At 37.4% G+C, this 18975-nt stretch overlaps 1 protein-coding gene across 4 annotated transcripts in view; it reads right to left on the reverse strand.

Annotated features, from left to right (window-relative positions):
- Window positions 1-18975, reverse strand: part of DOK6 (docking protein 6) — a 415462-nt gene that overhangs the window by 149043 nt on the left and 247444 nt on the right. For all 4 annotated transcript variants that reach the window (XM_067698862.1, XM_067698864.1, XM_067698865.1 and 1 more), the window contains one exon: window positions 17262-17381. In XM_067698862.1, the coding sequence (XP_067554963.1) occupies window positions 17262-17381 (120 nt within the window). The remainder of the gene's footprint in view (window positions 1-17261; window positions 17382-18975) is intronic.

The following is an 18975-nucleotide window of genomic DNA, read 5'->3' on the forward strand; positions in this document are numbered from 1 at the left end:
TTCACACCCACTGTTTGTAACTGAAAAAACGGAGCATACAAAAAAATGGTCCTGACATGGAGTGTCCTTCAAACGGATGTTCCGTGAAAGGTTGCACATAATCTACAGAGTACTTCAGAGGACCCAGAAGAACCATAACGTTTTCACAGAAATGTCTGCGTGCTCTAATGTTAGCAGATAAAACCTAACAGTAATAAACACAGAAAAAGGACAGTCATCACAATGGCCATTGGAGAAAGCTGGAAAATAATTAATACGTGAATTTATTATGAGTCACATGACATAGGGCCCTACACACCAAAGCCTTTGAGGCGCATCTACGAACAAGTTCAAAGTGATGGGATAACTCCCCTAAGGAGTCCTTCCAGGGCCACCTCTAGACAGCACAAAGCAGGTGAACCTTACCTGCATCCCTTCCCTCTGGCCTGCCTTCTACTTTCCCACTTTATTTTTTTTAACCTGGCAACTCAAGTAACCCCTTCTTGTTATGGTTTAGAATGCTCCTACCTTCTTTTTGATGCTATTTCTTCCATCTTAAGAAAGGAATTACCCTAAACAATTTTATTTTCAATTTTTCAATATTCAAAATTTATCCTCCTCTAAGGGCTAATTTCCAAGGATCTGAGATTCAATGAAAACGTAGGCTAATTAATCCAGCAGAAAACCAGGCACATAAAGATAAGGGCAGCACATCAAGTCATCTAGCAAATTACACTTCTTTGAATTCCATTTTAACGGAAGGAAGGTTTCTGCATTTGCTATGAAGAAATTATTTTATGCCCTTAGTAACATAAAACACATTGTTTTACTAAAACTTGTTATGTTTTCCATTGGGCCATTTCAATATGAAATAGTTAAAACTGGTCCCAGTAAAATGACTTTTAAAAATATTTACCTCTGTGAAATAATCCTATCAGGCAGGTTTTTTAAACCCATCTCTGATCATGTCACCTTTTTATTTAAGAAACTGCGTGTGGGTTTTACTGCCTAGAGTACTGGTTTTCAGGTTTCAGTGTGCAACAAAATTACCTGGAGGGCTTGCTTCAATACAGATGGCTGGCTTGCCTCCACCGTTATTGTTTCTGATACAGTAAGTCTACCCCAGGGCTGGCTAATTTACATTTCTACTTGTTCCCAGGAGATGTTAATGCTGCTGCTCTGGGGACCACACTTCGAGAAGTGTCGATTTGTGAAACTCATTTAAAAATATTGCCAAGGAAGTAGCAGCATCTGAGAAACCATGAGGAATGCTTTTGAAAAGTGATGCTATGTTCCAGTAGAGCAAATCAGCACATTTTATTCAAAATTGTTTTCTAATCTCTGCTCAAATCAATTAATTCTATCTCAACTGACTCATGACTGACTTGTCAAGAAAGAGTTCTTATGCCAATTGGAATAAAGAAGGGAGAGAGGCATAGAAAGAAAGGGGGTATATGAAAGATAGTTTACAATTCAGCAAGATATGTATATCCCAAGTATGTCCTTCTGAGATCATCAACAATAACAATAAAAACACTATAAAGAAGCACTAAACAGCAGAGTTCCAAGTAGCCAAAAGAATTAGAAAAGAAACTAGCTGTCTAAATAATGATAATAATATCCTGAAACATGAATAATATATAAAGTCCTGTGAAGACTGGTGAATGTGTGAAGAAATAAATTTTTGAAAGGTTATGTAAAAAATATTAGTTTTAAATGTGTTCACACATATAAACTATAGAATTCTAGAGCGAAAAATCCCAAACACATTGCCCATAAAACTGTATTTTGGTAAAACTTAGGTTTGTATAATGGCTGACAGATATATGAGAAAACACAATCTTATTTTAAATGGCCAAAACAATAACAAGGTGAAATATTTATAAGATGAATTGTTCTGTCCAACAAAGATGCTTACTGTTGCTGAATCTGCAGTTGCACTTACCAGGGCAGTTTTACTCTAGGGCTGGATTAAGAGGTGCAAAGGAAGAGACCATGCTCCAAATGGCCTTGACACAGGGTTAAGGTCACAACCACAAGAACAGTCTCGAGGGGGCTACAAAACAAGGTTTGGTCAAATTGAATTGGACAAGATCTGGCGAGAAAGGGTAGCTACACTCAGGAGAAATGGTCCTGGAAAAGGGACAGTGAGACCCCAGGTGATATGTGGGAGACGCTGAGAAGGATGGAAACCTTCCCTTCTCAGCCAGTGAGGTTTTACATAGATCTTGTTTAGGGCAGGAACTAACCCAATATAATATTAGCTGGAGCCTGGCAAGTGGAGGTAAGTGGAGCTTGCAGGTGCAGCAGGAAGCAGAGGATCACTGATGACGTTTCTGACATGAAGCAAAATACCCTCCAGTGAGTAGAAATAAGTGAACAGAAAACAAAAGGATGATGAGCTCTTCAACCAGTTTCTTGGTAATTTCCATCTTGTAACAGAAGAGATGGAACACTGGTTTTAAAGGAGGACCATGCTAGGGCTTCCCTGGTGGCGCAGTGGTTGGGAGTCCGCCTGCCGATGCAAGGGACACGGGTTCGTGGCCCGGTCCACGAGGATCCCGCATGCCATGGAGCAGCTGGGCCCGTGAGCCTGCGCGTCCGGAGCCTGTGCTCCGCAACGGGAGAGGCCACAACAGTGAGAGGCCCGCGTACTGCAAAAAAAAAAAAAAAAAAAAAAAAAAAGGAGAACCATGCTGAAAAACAGACATATAAGCTCAGCTAAGTTTCCTTGGTAATAAATTGAAATATTAAAAAAAACAGACTTCTGGAATTTATGTATTGAATAATTTTGTGAATCTACCTCATAGTAAACACTCAGTGTCTGTAACTGCATGAATATAAAACACATCTTGTGTATATTAGCTGATTAATTAAAATAAATTTGGGAAATGTCTATTGGATGCCAGTCCATTCTTTTTTCAAAGAAGGTCCTGTAAGTTTTAGCTGTTAGCTGATTGCTGAGCAGTCTATCCACCTCTGTCTATCTCACTTCTCCTGATACTTCAGAAGTTGTGGGTTTGAAGGTTGGGTCAAAAGAAAGGATGGAACATGGAACTAAGTATTACACCTAAATATCTGAAAAATAAGAGCTTCATAAATATTAAAACCGTCAGGTTTTCCATGGGGAGAGGTTAAACTTTATAATAACTTCAGCTAAGTGGGTGAGTGTAAAGTCATACTTTCACCTTCTCCTCCTAAAATCCAAGCATGGCTCAAAAGGAGAAGCCCCACAATAAGAAGAGTGTTCTTTAGCAATCTGGTGACATCCCTAATTTTCTGAATTTCAATTCCAGGGTCTTCCATATAGTAGAGACTTAAATATTTGTTAAAGTTCATTAATTAAAATATTTAGGGATTATTAAATTAAACACCTTAAAGTTAATATTTATATGCATATATATGGTTATGCAATGATTAATAATAGCTCTAAATGATTGGACAATGTATAATTTTGAATTTCACTTAGTTGTTTCTATCAGCCAGTGTTTCCATAAAGTAAAACTCACTCTACATACAACTTACTGGTCAAAATAATTTTAAAGATTTAACAAATTATTTTATAGCAAGAGAATTCAATTTTTATCTCAAAATTTCATGTGATCAGAATATTGATAGTTATGGAAGACATCTTTTCAGTTAAATTTATTACTGCAGCTAATTCATTAAAAGACCCAAACTTATTTGTCCCATCAAATGTGGAAATGAGCGTTGTCCAGTTGGTGACCTTTATCTCCTTATTTAGCCACCATGAACAGCTGTGGCTGCATCCTGTATCCTGCTCGCAGATTCATCATGGTGAGAAGAATCACCACTACACCTCCCAACTCAGGTTGTCCCCCGTCCTCTCTTGCACACTGCTCTGGTACCAGCCTGGTCAGGACTAGATGATGCTACAGCTCTGCCAGCCTGGGTGAGAGAGCAACCTCCCCATCTGGCGAACATCCAAATTCTATGAGTGGTTCTCTTGCCTTTCCCCCTTCCTCGTGCTTGGAGGGGGACAGACCCCCTCCTTTCTGCTCTTCTCCTATGAGAGAATTCTCCTCAATTAATCTTCCAGCCTGCTCTTTAGAATTTCACGGTGCTTTTCCCACATGATCCACCGCTCTGGGGCTGCAGTACCTTTCTGACACAGCAAGAAAGTCCCACTCTAGGCTCTATATTTAACAATTGTTACACACCAATTCCAAACATGAAATTTCAATATTAATACTAAATTAATAAACAGTCTACTAAATGTTATTTAGTCAAAGGACCAGAGTTATTGGTCTACTATTAACCACTAATTAGTAAGTCCACAAGAATCGGGTGTTTGAAAACCTAAATGCATGCTTGGGAGTGTTGGAATTTGTTAATGAGAATTCATCTCAATTTCGAATCTAGGTTCACCCCACTGTTGGATACAATATGCTTTGTTTTTAATGGTCATATGAAGTGCCACAAACTTCAATAGAACCAGATGTTACTCAGAAAATAATGAGATTTTCAAGATCATTCTGAACTTTACATTCCTGTCTCCAAACGGCTGAAATATTGGGATACTGCAGTGGTCAGCCTTCAATTTCAGCAGCCTTAGAAATGGAGCCACACTGGGAAAGCCGATATTTGCACATTTAGACACATCCTGAGATCTGTATAATGCAATTAAAGCAGCAATGAAACAAAGCATGATTGATGCTTGTCAAAATTTGTGGAACTCTTCAGAAATTGTGACTCCATTTCCACCAGAGTACTGAAATTTGTCAAAATTTATTTTATTATAACGTGGCAATAGCAATAAATGCAGTTGCCAGGTGCCACCTGCTCAATGGACACTGTGAATCGGAATCCTTGCGATTCTTGTATCAAATGGCAGCACTTAAAAAAAAACCAGTAATATCTTTTAATCCCCCAGGAACTAATTTATTTTTTTCCTTCCTTCCTTCTTTCTTTCCTTTTCTTTTTTTACAAAAAAATTACTGTTGACAGCATTTTATCTGCATTTCCAGGTAAATCATGTTCATTGTAGTAAATACAGAAAATAGTTAAAAATTCAACTGCTATTATACCGTATAGAGATAATCTGTTAAAGTAATGTGTATCTTAATATACAAGCATATTCACATATATTGTACTTATTATCATACAGAATATAAAGTACTGAAACCTTTATATTGCCTTTACTATAGTATAAAATTTTCAGGTGCTATTAAGGATTCCTTGGGGATACAATTTTAATGATTGCATAATATTCTACTGTATAGCTATGCCGTATTTCATTTAATAATTATCTATTTGATGAATATTGAAGTTAAGTCAACTTCTGTCTGATATAAATTAGGCTATAAGAAAATAACCAACTTTCAGCTTAATTTGCTAAATAATTCACTCATTTTATATTGAGTCATAGGGTTTACTTTATTCTCATATATACATTTTGGATCATTTTAATACCCTTGATTATTAAATTACATTGGGTACTAAGATCTGAATTATTGGATTAAATGCCATAAACTCTTTTAAGAACCACACATTGTCAAATTGCTTTCCAGAAATTCCATACCAATCCATATTCCAATTAAAAAACATATTTTATATTTTATATATTCATTTTACATAAATGTCCCCGGCCAGACTTTTAAACTAGCTTTACTATTTGTCTGTTGATTTTAAGAATTCTATATATTACAAATTTTTCCTATTATGTTTATGACAAAGACTTCATCTCAGGTTTCCTTAATTTTGTTTATGGTATTTATGGCCAGAAAATGGAAAATGGTTTTAATTTTTCTAATAAGTCCTTTGTTACTGAAAGGTTAAATATTATATTACCCACTCATAGCAGTTTTAGCATTTTATTTTTTACAGTAACTGGTATATTGAAGCACAATGAAATGTTCATATCTTATTTATAACATTTATTCAGTTTTGACAAATGCACAAGACACAACTTTTCTGTCACCTCAGAAAGTTCCCTTATGCTATTTTCCAGCTGCCCATGGCCCCCAGAAGCAACCACTGATCTCATTTCTAACACTGTAGGTTATTTTTGCCTATTTTAGTAGCCTCCTGTGAGTCAGAAGCTCAGCATGTCACTAATTTATTTCCAGTTTGTGGCATTCCATTTTTATTTTTTATTTCCTTTTAACTTTTTTTGATGGTGTTTTTTGAGGAGCATAGGTTTGAATTTTGATGAAGCCCAAATTATTTATTTTTACAGTTTTTTTCAGTGTTTTATATAAGAAATCTTAGCCTATCCTAAATTTGCATCCACCTTAAATTGATGTTTGAGTATGGTGTGAGGTAGGGGTTAAGGTTCATTGTTTCCTATATAGATATCCAGTCAGTCTAAAACTATTTATTAAAGAAATATTCCTTTTCTCATCGAAATGACCAATAAGCTTATGAAGAAGGGCTTTGGTGCCCTTGTCAAAAATTACTGATCCATATATGTGGATCATTTTCTTTCTGTTCTGTTCCACGGACCTATTTGTCTATCCTGTCCTGATTACTGTCACTTATAATAAGTCCAGAAATTAGAAAGGGTACACATTCCAACTTGGTTCTTCCTTTTTGAGATAATTTGGCTAGTGTTGGTCCTTTGCCTTCCAAATACACTTTAAAATTAACTTGTCAAGTTCTAGAAAAAATGCCTGGCTTTCAGGATTTTTATTGGAATTGTGTTGAATCAATAGGTTACTGTAAGGAGAACTGACATCTTAACAATATTGACTATTCCAATCATGAATGGCTTATCACTACATTTATTTAGATGTATTCATTTCTCTCAGCAGTATTTAGTTTTCACGGTAGAGGTCTTTGCTGATTTTATCTCTGAGTATGTGATTTTTTTAAATGGTATTATAAATGATACTATCATATTTGTAATTGTTCACTGATAATATATATGTGTGTAAATGTTATATATATTTATATAGATAAGTTATATCTATATAATATTTACACACACATATACATATAAATACGTACATATTAACTTTTTATCCTGCAACATCACTGAATTCAGGTAGCTGTAGTTGCTTTCTCATAGATCCCTTAGCGTTTTCAAGGTACACTATCTTAACCTCTTATTTTCTTACTAATTTTTATAATTTTAGTTTCTTTTCTTGTCATATCACACAAATTAGGACCTTAAGCAGAGTAAGTAGAATATTGAATAGAAGTGGTGAGAGAGGATATCTTTCCCTTATTCCCAATCTCATGAGGAAAGCATTCAATATTTTACCTTCAAGAATTCTATTTTCTGAAGGTTTTACATTGATGTCCTTCATCAGTTTGAGAAAGTCCCTTCTATTCCTAGGTTTTTGAGAGTTGTTTTCATAAATGCATATTGTATTTTATCAAATGCTTTTTATGGATCAATTGTAATGATCATATGATCTTCTCCCTTGACCTATTAATGTAGTGACACATAATGGTTGATTTCTGGGATTTTTTTGCATTTCTGGCATACATACCAATATTGATCAGAGTGTATTATCTTGTTAATACTTTAATATTCCATTTTCTAATTTTTAAAAGGATTTTGTACTTACAGGCATGAAAGATATCTGTCTGGAATTTTATTTTCTTGCATTGACTTTTTCTGGTTTCAGTATCTGGCTTATAGTGGCTTCATAAAATGAATTGTGAAATCATCTCTCCTCTTCTGTTTTCCAAAAAACTTTGCATAGGATTGATATTATTTCTTCTTTAAATAGAATTCAAGAGTGCAACTGTATGGGACTGGAGTTCGTGTATGGGAAGTTGTATAATTTTTTTTTTTTTTTTTTTAGCGGTACACGGGCCTCTCACTGTTGCGGCCTGTTGCGGAGCACAGGCTCCGGATGCGCAGGCTCAGCGGCCATGGTTCATGGGCCCAGCCGCTCTGCAGCACGCAGGATCTTCCCGGACCGGGGCACGAACCCGTGTCCCCTGCATCGGCAGGCAGACTCTCAACCACTGCGCCACCAGGGAAGCCCGTGGAAGTTGTATAATTTTAATTTAAATTTCTTGAATGGACATAGGGCTCTTTGGGTTTTCTATTTGTTGTTAAGTTACTTTGGGTAATTTGAATCTCTGTTAAGTAATATAAAATTTTATTTTATTTACAAAGCCTATAATCAGAGATAATATTTTGATTTTTTCTTTTATGGCAGATGGAAATTAAAAAACATTTCCCCCGACACTTTTCCCTCCAATTTTAACATTTATTATATCCTAATCTGAGCTCTGGGACTGTTATTACTACAGTTAGGATTTTAAACTATGCTCAAAGAAAAATGTAGAGCTTTGCAAAATATATTTTTTAAAGTGAAAGGCTAAAATTTGATGCTCTCAACATCTACCTCAAAAGATTTGAAAAAGAACCTGCAATTAAATCCAAAACTGTGGAGCAACTGAGTGATTAGTCATAGTGAATGAGAGCAGAAATTAATACATTTTAAAACATACTGAAAAAAAGGTTTAATAAATAGGTAAATCTCTGATGATGCTGACTATGGGGAAAAAAAGGCAAAAATAACCTATATGAAGTAAAAAAGGAGCTATCACTACAGTGTAGACAGGTATTAAGAAGATACTACAAGGATATTGTGATTAAATTTATGTCAGTAATTTTGAAACTTTGTAAGAAATGCAAGAAACGTTGCAAGAAAACTTTGCAAGAGAGTCCTAAAATCACTGGTAGATGTTTTGAAGCTGATTATAATCAACAGTTTATTACCCTGAGTTTTCAAACTTTAGTGCATGTTAGGTCCCTGGGGTTATTAAAATACAGACATCTGGTCCCACATCCCAGAGATGTTTGTTTTAGAGTGTGGCTGGGGGCCCAGAATTTTCTTGTCTAACACACACTTGATGTGAATGTGACAGAGACATGCACAATATTCCGGAGAAATATGGACTTTCCTGCTAGGCACTGTGCTACTCGCTTTGCATGCTACATTTTATTTAATCCTTACAACAATCCCATGAGACGTGTACTATCAGTATCATCCCAAAGAGCAGGAATCTGAGATTTAGAGCATTTCAGTCTCTTGACCATGGCCCCAGAGCTTATGAGAACTGGAACAGAACTTGATGATGTACTAAGTTTGTTTGGCAACATATGTTCGTCAGGCTACAAGTTTGACTTTCAAGCTTGACACCACAGTTTTACTGTAGCAGGAACAAAATGGGTCACCAAAAGTTGGGTATATCAAAAGTGAAAGCTCGGCCCCTGAATGCTTATACTGGTGGGAGGGAGAGGAAATGGCGCTCCCCGGACTGAGCCAGAAAGTTGCAAAACTCATTCAAGAAATCAGAGTTTGAGGTCCGAAAAACTCAGTACTTACTGAAATATCCAGGAGGAGAAATATAAGGTTTTATTCTGCCGGTGAAAAGGATGGAGAGTCTAATACAGTAGAAACACAGGATTAGACAATTGGAGTGAAAGAAGAAATGCAGAAGACAAGTACAAGAACGGTAGGAAACACTCCTACCTACACAAAGGGAACTCACAATATCCAGGAGGTCCACGAAGAGAAGCCCTAGAGAAGCTAATTTGTACTACTCGAATCTAAACAAGCTTTGGTACGAAAGTATAATGGACCACATTAATGCTCTGAATTAACAGAGCACAGAAGAGTGAGACAAATTTGAGGTCAGCGTTCTTAACTGTTTTTGAGCCACAAACCACATTAGCAGTCTGGTGACGCCATGCACTTGTCTCAGAATTATGCTTTTAAATGTATAAAATAAAATTCATAGCATTACAAAAGAAAAAAAGTGAAATCTCATTAGTGTATACTGAGGTTTTCTTTTCTTTCCTCTTTGTGTGTGTGTATATTTGTGTTTGTTTTCTGTCAAATGAGGACTCATTTAACCCAGTTTCTGATCAAAGTTCAATCTTTGAGCTTCCTCCTCGTTTCATCCAGGCTGATTTGAAAACCCCCGGAACTGATATAGTCCCAGGTGTCAGCAGAGGAGACACGGTCCTCTTATCTGGTTCGTATGTACCCATCTCCCTGTGGAGTTACTTCACTTGCTTTCCTGTGACACAGCAAGTCCTGCTTTCAGAGAGTATCTGGGGTCCAGTGGGGGCCAACAGGAAGCCTGGGCACCCCATCCATGCCATATCAGTTTTGAGACAGTTGAGGTGTAGCTTTATCTTGTTACACCTTGCTAGGCTCTGCTGACATCTCTCCACCACATCTCTCCATCTCTTCCTAGGCTTGTCATCAAACTCCATGCAGAGAATCAAATTCTAGTCTTTGTTCTTGTAGTAGCCTCCAATTTACATGAGGAGATAGAAGCATGTGTCTGTGTCCACTCAAACTCCCAGGGAAAGGGTATGGGCAAGGCATTACCTTATTTTCAAAGTCCCTCTTTTTGCCTGTAGTTGGGAGATACCAGTAATTCTGGACTCAGCATTCTCCCCAGAACCTTCTCCTTTCACATAATTACAAATGTTTCTGAAATTTGCATCTTTGTTATTATTGTGTTTGTATAGGGCATGTTTCCAGGGCAAAGCAAACAGGACAGGTCCTTTGGTGTTTCAAGGTATTTCTCCCAGTATGCATCTCACTTTGTAATGATATGGCCAGAGTTAGACAACGGATCACTTAGATTTGGCAGTGTAGGCAGGGAAGCACTACAAAACACCCTTGATTTCCTTGAATCATCTATTTCAAAGAGAGGTAGAAATATTTATGGCATTGGCCTTGATTCCACTGTAGTGCATACTGAGGACCAAACGGGAAAAGTGGTGTTTTGACCTAGTTTATTGATTATATGCAATCAAAGCAATCAAAGCAAAAAGCAATCAAAGCAAAAAGTCGACAGCAATCAAAGAATGGAATTAGCAACACAAGATAAGGTGAGGAGGCACATATTTAGGGCCCATTCAGGACTTTGTGTTATATCCATGAGTATCATCTTATTCTTGCCAGGATGGCTGCTCCCATCACCATCATCTTTCAGCTTTCCCTGTAGGTAAGCACCTCCACTGGTTATACTGGCATTTTCCAACCTGTTTCATGGAACAGATAGGAATATCCACAAGCTATGGACAGGGGTTATGCGTAGAAAAAGACAGGTAGGTAAAATGAGTATGGGAAATGTTGCATTACACAACGGTAAAAAAGGTCTTCATTCTAATACAGCTTTATTCAGCTCATGCATATGGTGACCATCATATAGGGTTGGTATTAATTTCCTAGGGCTGCTGTTACAAAGTACCAAAAAACTGGGTGGCTCAAAGCAACAGAAATTTATTATCTCATAGTTCTGGAGGCTAGAAGTCTGAAAGCAAGGCGTTGGCCAGGCTAGGTTCTCTCTGAAGGCTTTAGAGGGAGAATCCTCCCTCATCTCTTCTAACTTCTGGGGTTTGCTGGCAATCCTTGGCCTTCCTTGGCTGGTGGATACATCACGCAAGTTACAGGGCCGTCTCCTCTCCATGCATCTTCACATCATCCGTCTCTGTGTCCAAATTTCCCCTCTTTATAAGGACATATTGCATGTCATATTGGATTAGGGCTCTTTCTAACGAGTTTGTTTAAACTTGGTTCTCTGTAAAGATCCTTTTCCCAATAAGGTCCCATTCTGAGGGTTAGGACTTGGACATCTCTTATTTTGGAGGGGAACACAATCTAACCCACAATAGTGTTACGTAATATTACATTCACTCTGCTGATTCCCTCACTGCAGAAGGCGTATAGTAGTGGTAGTAGCAGTATTTCCTGGAACTCACTTTGGGAAATACAGGAGTGTGTGGATGGCATTTGGAAGCTCAAACATAGGTATGCGAAATTTCTTCTCCCCATGCAAAAGTGCGTTTTGCTGAGTGTTATCCCAGGGACAAAAAAAATTAACCTGGAACACTCTTTCATGACTAGTCATAAAGTATGTGTATAAGTGTGAATATGGCTTACCCCAAATCACTTTTGAAAAGCTGGGGAAAAGATCCTTAAAATAGAGAAAGTTTTACTGTTACGGGTGTTATTGTTTTGTCATTAACTGGCCATTTCCCAAACGAATAAAGGTCTGCTAATACTGGCTTTAATTACTGATGGACATTAAGGATTTCAGACTTCCTGCCTGACTGAGACAGTTATTTAGAGGAATAAGAAATAAGTTTTTTTTTAAAGAAAGGTAGGCTGCTCTGATTAGAACTGATCATATCTATACACAGCACTTCTATTTTTATTTTAGCATGTAGATTGTATCATTTATCTCGATTCTTCACTTCCTCTCCACATTAGATCAGACTTTCTAACTCATGTCGTGGCCCCACAGGTGGGGTGTACTTTTGTACCCCTTGACTTTGGGCTTGGCCATAGGATTTGCTTTGGTCAATGAATGTCAGTGGACATGACAAATGCAGAGACTTAAATTATGTTGCAAGTTTGGGCTTGATCTCTTGCCCTAATGTTTTTGTTTTGGGAACATGCCTTAGGTAGCCGTTAGTGTCAGGAGGATGAGATATACACGGAGGAGATGCAGACATCACGTGCAGCTTGGAGCCAATCTCAGCATTACCCAGCCTAAATCCAATGAACCCTAGCCAACCCACCTATGCATGAATGATAAAGACACACTTCCAGGTCTGTGCTGTTGAGATTCTGTGTGACCAAGAACACAGCAGTATTTTAAAAAACATTGATCAATACACCTTGTTTGTAGGTTTGTCTCCCTCACTATTCTGTGAGCTTTTGAAAAGTAATGGCCCTATTTTACATAATTCTACATTTCCTCAGCTTAGTTCTTGCATAGCATAGCCTCGAAAATGTTTGATGGGTGAAGAATGAATGAGTGAGTGACATACAAGGGACTCTGTGTGGAATGTAGGGAGCACGGTTACTATGGCAACCCAAGTAAATAATTTAGAAACAACACTGGAATACCGCTTTGCTTCTGCAGAAAGGTTATACACACATTCTTAGGCTAAAAGTAGGAATTCATGACAATTCTAGACCATTCATAAGCAGGGACTCTTGGTCCTGGAAAAAACTAAACCCTCAAATCTGACTCTGCATTAACCCGATGGCAAAGTCTGAGGTTATTTTTCCATTTTGTTTTGGATAATGATCTCTTGTATCAATAGCAAAATGGACATATCCTTGAGTCTACCTCCAACTGCAGCAGCAGGAACTTCACACAAGTGACTCGCTTCTTGGCTGTGATGCTTACTTCTGCTATTAACGATTAACACGTAACATCTGTTTTCTAGAATTGCTATTACGTATTGTGACTCCTTTCTAAATAACTATGATTATAACACCTTACATTAATATTTTCTAAGGTCAGCATAGGCTATCTTAAATACAACTGAAAGATGTGAAGATTCTGCAAGTTGTAAGAATTTAAAATTCAACATGTCTACTTAGTATGCACTCTTTTGTGGCAGTGTTATCTGAAGTCCAAGAATAAGTTTGTGTGTGTGTGTGTGTGTGTGTGTGTACTTGTGTTCCCTTATTTTCACCTATACTATGTGGGATTCTGAATCAATAGGAAAACAGCTGACAGCACTAGATGAAAAATGATTATAGCAAAGAATTTAATCAATAACCACTTTTACCTTAGCAACATACATTACACATGTAAAAATTAATTGCACGAATGTTTACTCTTTGCTAGTCTCAGAGTAAATAAGACCAAGCTGTTTGAAGAGTCAGAAAAACACTAGAGGAGTAGTAGCAATTTTGAATGTCAGAAAAAACATGCTGTGGTTAGGACTGAGCAATGAGTCTTCCCTTGATGACGGGATACCACAAGATTACCACAAGCCACCGTAATGTAATTTATTACATCAATTCTGCACGCGTGCATGTGTATCTCATCTCTTAGGAGAAATTTCAAACTAAATCCCAGCATATCACTGATAAAACATTAAAATAATGTTTCTGATGAATAAGAAATTATAGAATTTAGGGCTTCCCTGGTGGCGCAGTGGTTGAGAGTCTGCCTGCCGATGCAGAGGACACGGGTTCGTGCCCCGGTCTGTGAGGATCCCACATGCAGCAGAGCAGCTGGGCCCGTGAGCCATGGCCGCTGAGCCTGTGCGCCCGGAGCCTGTGCTCCGCAACGGGAGAGGCCACAACAGTGAGAGGCCCGCGTACCGCAAAAAAAAAAAAAAAGAAATTATAGAATTTAACACTAAAATGCCTTAAGGAAAAAACCTAAATCTGTGATGACAAATCTTTCATAAAGGATTGATTCCAATCTGAACATATTAATGACTTAAAACATGTATTAGGAAGTTAAAGAATTTGTTTATATTAAGAGGTGTTATGATTGAAAACTATGGAAGGACAGCTTTAAAAGATAATATTATTTTTTAAAATACTTTAGTTAGCTAAAACAACAAACATTTTCCCTACATGCAGTAAAATGAACAGGGGTGTCCCTAAAGCGATCCTGGGGCTCAAGGGAGAGGGTTCAAGTTAGCTAAAGAGCATTCTCAGTCTTTAGCATAGGATTTTATAGACTACTGGTAGTTATTTCAGGGCGGACTTAAAATGGAATTAGCATGTTTACGGGAGAGGTCTACTGATTAGGAAGTGACAAAATCGGGGAATGCAAGTAACAAATTGTGCCAATCTGTGTGTGTGTGCTTCTCTTCCAGGCAGCATGTAAACACATATTCACTGGGATTTTTGAGCTGGCAATAGTAGAGTCTGTAATTTAGACATTCTGTCAAGATTTATGCCTTTCATGTTGTCCTTTGGTATAAATTATTCTTTTAAAAAGTTTTAGCTAGTTCTCAATGGCCAAAAGAAACAAAGGAAAGATGTTATTATTTGGATTTGAGGAAGCATTTTAAAGAAAGTGTATGTAACTTGAAGAGCTTGAAGCAATGGCTATGTCCATGGCCTTGGACTCAAAGAGAGAAATTCACCCACGTGGAAGGTGGGGAAAAGAAATCCTTTTCTTTTCCTGGGGAAAAGAAATCCTTCCAGCTAAGTTTTTCCTTTTAATGCTAAACACTGAAGGGTCTCAGTGATCATGATTGTGTGTGTGTGTGTGTGTGTGTGTGTGTGTGTGTGTGTGTGTGTGTGTGTGTGTGTAAGACTGCCAATTTCCTTTATGGTACCATGTACTTTTAGGGGGTCATTTAAATGGATCAAATACTACCTTCTTTAACTAAATAATTACTATATATTAAAAGCACATATAACCCTTTTTATCAATTTAGGATTATTAAACAAAATAAACCTAAAAAAGCATTGGATGGCATTGGATGTTATTATAATTTCAGGTCTTCTCTAAAGTATATGCAGGAATTAGTTTTTGATTTCTTTATTTTTACTTGTGCTTTAAACAAACAAACTTGTGCTTTTTTAAAAAACTGAGCTACGCATGAGAGTTAGTCTTTATTTTATATTATCTCATGTAACCATCATGACAACACCATAAATTGGTATTAGTTCATTTTCACACATTAGCAAACTGAAATTAGAAGAGCCTTAGGAACTTGTCCTAATTAAGGGGTGTAGCCTACATTCAAGCTGCATCCTGAAAAGTTTGCTTGTTAGGCTATATCTGCTTGTGCTTCTTATAGAGCTCTGGCATTTAACTCCATGTTTGTCCTATCCTAAAAAATTTATGTTAAAGTTTTCCCTTTATATTGTAGGTAAGTTACTTTGACATTATCATCAAATTAGAAATAGAAATTATAATAAACCAAAGGAGTACATTATCCATTTGGATGGAAACGATATACAACCCCAGATCTTTAAAGTAACAGCATACAATTCACACCAAGTAAGCAGCACACAGTAATGCTTCCACCCACAGGCCTAATTTATTCACTTTCTTCATATTTTCTTTATGTAGTACTTGACGAATGTTTATCGGTAAAGAGTTTTTTTTTTTTTTTCTTTTCTTAAACTGAGAATGAACAGCATATTTTAAGCAGCACAATTATGGGCGTTCTGTACTTAGCACAGTTCTCAGAAACTAAATTGGAGAGATGAAATCCAAGAAAGTGTGGGAGAGAAACTGGAATATCAAAAGGAAGCTAGAAAAAGAGCCACAGAAAGGCCTTCCTGACTTTCTGAAACTACCAACACGGGCAAAGTTGGTGCCCACGTATGTTTATAATCAGGTCGTGGGGAAAACATTTTTTCAGTGTAGCAAAACCCAAAAAATAATGTCTTTGATGGTCTATGAGACAGTGATGGTTGTTAGAATATTATTACTTATAACAAAACCATTATTGCTAAGTATTATCCTGATGCATTTTACTGGTGCTGTCTACAGTATAAACCACAGATAATTCCAGAATTTCTTTTTAATAAGTAGTGTCAACCTTCACCAACATCCCTCAACCTTTTAAAAAACACTAGCCATAGAAATTAAGAACATTGGAAAGTTTCTGTTTTCATACTACTAGATCTTCTGGTGATAATGATAATTATTTTTTAAAATGGAGGGAAAAAAAGCTCATGACATTACTCTGATTTCATTATTTAGAGATGTTAGTCAAGAAGAGGCAGCATAACTTCTTAAGAGACATCAGAAATGTTTAATTAGAGAGCAGTGCAGTAAGTAAATAACATGTCACATAAACCTCAATTTTGTTAAACCCTGAGATTCCATGCATTGTACTTCCTTACGTGTAGTATGCTATGGACTGAATTGTGTCCCCCTAAAATTCATAGGTTTAAGCCCTAACCCCCAAGGTGATAGGATTTAGAGATGGAGTCTTTGGGAGTAATGAAGCTTAGATGAGGTCATGAGGGTGGGGCCCTCATAACGAATTAGTGCCCTTACAGGAAAAGACAGGAGAGAGCTTATTCTCTCTCCCCCTCTGCCACGTGGGGCCACAGCAAGAACTTGGCCTCCAGAACTGTGAGAAATTAATTCCTGTTGTTCAAGCCACCTAGTCCATGGTATTTTGTTATGGCAGCCTGAGCAAAGACATACTATTAGCCACATTCCCTAAAATCTATGGAAAAATAACACAATAAGCCAAACTTATTTATTTAGACTCCAAATCTATAACAACTATCAAAGAAGAAAATGTAGGAATGCTGTCCATTCAAAACCTTATATATAATGAATAAACTTATTGTTGAGGTAACTTATTTATTGAGATAAATGACAATGTCACAGAGCAAGAAGGCAGGAGACCTGGATTGTACCTTAGTATTTTTCTAGTTGGTATGCAGTCTTGAGAAAGTCCCTTAACAGCTGTGGTTGATCAGTTTATTTTCCCTTAAAAAGGATTGGTCTGAAACATTTCTGAGGTCCTTTCCACTTTCAAAGTTCTATAGCTCCCAGTGCACTTTAAAAGAAAGGAAGGATGGAGACGCACTTACCATTCTGTTCCCGCTGCACTCCTGCCGCCAAGAGATCAGGCTCCCCGAGGCTGATGTCATTCAGCCTAGTCCCCAGACACTCCATGCAGAGATGCTTGCACCACTCCTCGGCCTCCAGCTCTGAAAATGAGCACATGCCATGGAAGTCAGGCAAGGCTACATAGGAATGATGGAGAAGGAATGTTTCCTGAACCAGTTTCCCAGGTAAGTGGTGAGCATTAAAAAATCTACCTTAAGAAAACTAAAAAGCTATATTTAAGCAGTGAAATAAAACAATCTCCACAATTGTTTCCCTTGACATTATAACACTGTATTTTAAAGTTATTTTAAGTTATGCCAATGTACTTTATCTTATTTATAAATAATAGACTGAGATTTGTTTACTATCCAGTACATTTTAGATTGATTTAATTGGAGGAAAGAATTTACTTGGAAAAATTAATTAAATACAAAATAAAAATAGGTAAGTGAATAGCTGAAAAATGTCGAACTAGATTAAACACATGACTGTCCTCCTGGATGTAACTTGGATGTGTGCGGACTGAAGGTCTGATCCCCGTCATTCTGAACTGCAGTGGATCATAGATCAGCAAAAGAATGTGATCGATTTCCTTTTACAAATCTCAAAAGTAGACCATCCTCACTTAAAAAAATTTAGGGAGAAGATATTAAAAATAACTTTCCCCTTTAGAAAACTCCAATTATCTAAGATATTGATTAGATCACTCTCTTTTTATTCCCATTACTTCCCGACTTCTCTATATTCGCGGTTTTTCTTTGCTTGAAACCTCTGAATACCTTTCACCTACACAAAATCTTGTAGTATTGAATGCTTTCACAAACATGGATGAATTTGATCCTAATATAAGCCCTCTGTGCACGAGATGACTAAGGATTAGTGTCATGACTGGGTCTCATATCCTATCATGGGTCAGCACCAAGACAGAATTGGAACCCAAGCCTTCTAACTATTTTTATATGCAGAGATCCGAAAGGTTAGAAATTTTGGGCCAAGCCCCCACATCACTGCACAGAAATTGGATAAGAGTTTTCCACTGACACTCATCCAGAGAAACTTCTGACTTTTTCACATAGCATAAGTCTGTACTAGAGCAGTTTAATATAGATTTCCTTCGAATCTCTTGCTCCTCTCTGTGGATGACATTTCCACCTTTGCCCTGGCATTTTAAACTCCCCATAAAAATGTTATCTGTGACACGTTTTCTTGACTCCAAGGATATGAGTATCAACTGCTCTGCTCGACAGCCAACGTCATCTAACCTGGGTAATGCTTTCTCCCTGTGCTCAGTCACACCACCTTAGCATCAAAAATGGGTTTGATCAATGAGATGTCAAGCCATATTTGTCACTTTTTCTTCGTTTTATCAAGACCATAGAATGTTGTTAGAAAATAAAGAAAAAGAACATGCAGTCTCCCACGGAGTACTATTCTGACAAAAATAACGCTTCCAACGTTCAAATCACAAAAGTGATTTTTCCTTGCAAAAGCTATGGTTTGCATCCTTCAGGGATTGTCCTCTGTGGTGTCAGACACAGCATGCGCCCAAGGAGAAAGCAGATTCTCATGTGGGCCAGGCCTGGCTCCTTGTCTGGCTGGTGGGCTTTTCCTCATGAACCTAGAAAAGCATCCCTTCTGATCACAGGGCCTTTAATACAATAAAAAGGCATTGCTGAGGCTCACAGCTTTCTAAAA

This window comes from Pseudorca crassidens, chromosome 12, assembly GCF_039906515.1.
Source record: "Pseudorca crassidens isolate mPseCra1 chromosome 12, mPseCra1.hap1, whole genome shotgun sequence".
Taxonomy (NCBI): Eukaryota; Metazoa; Chordata; class Mammalia; order Artiodactyla; family Delphinidae; genus Pseudorca; species Pseudorca crassidens.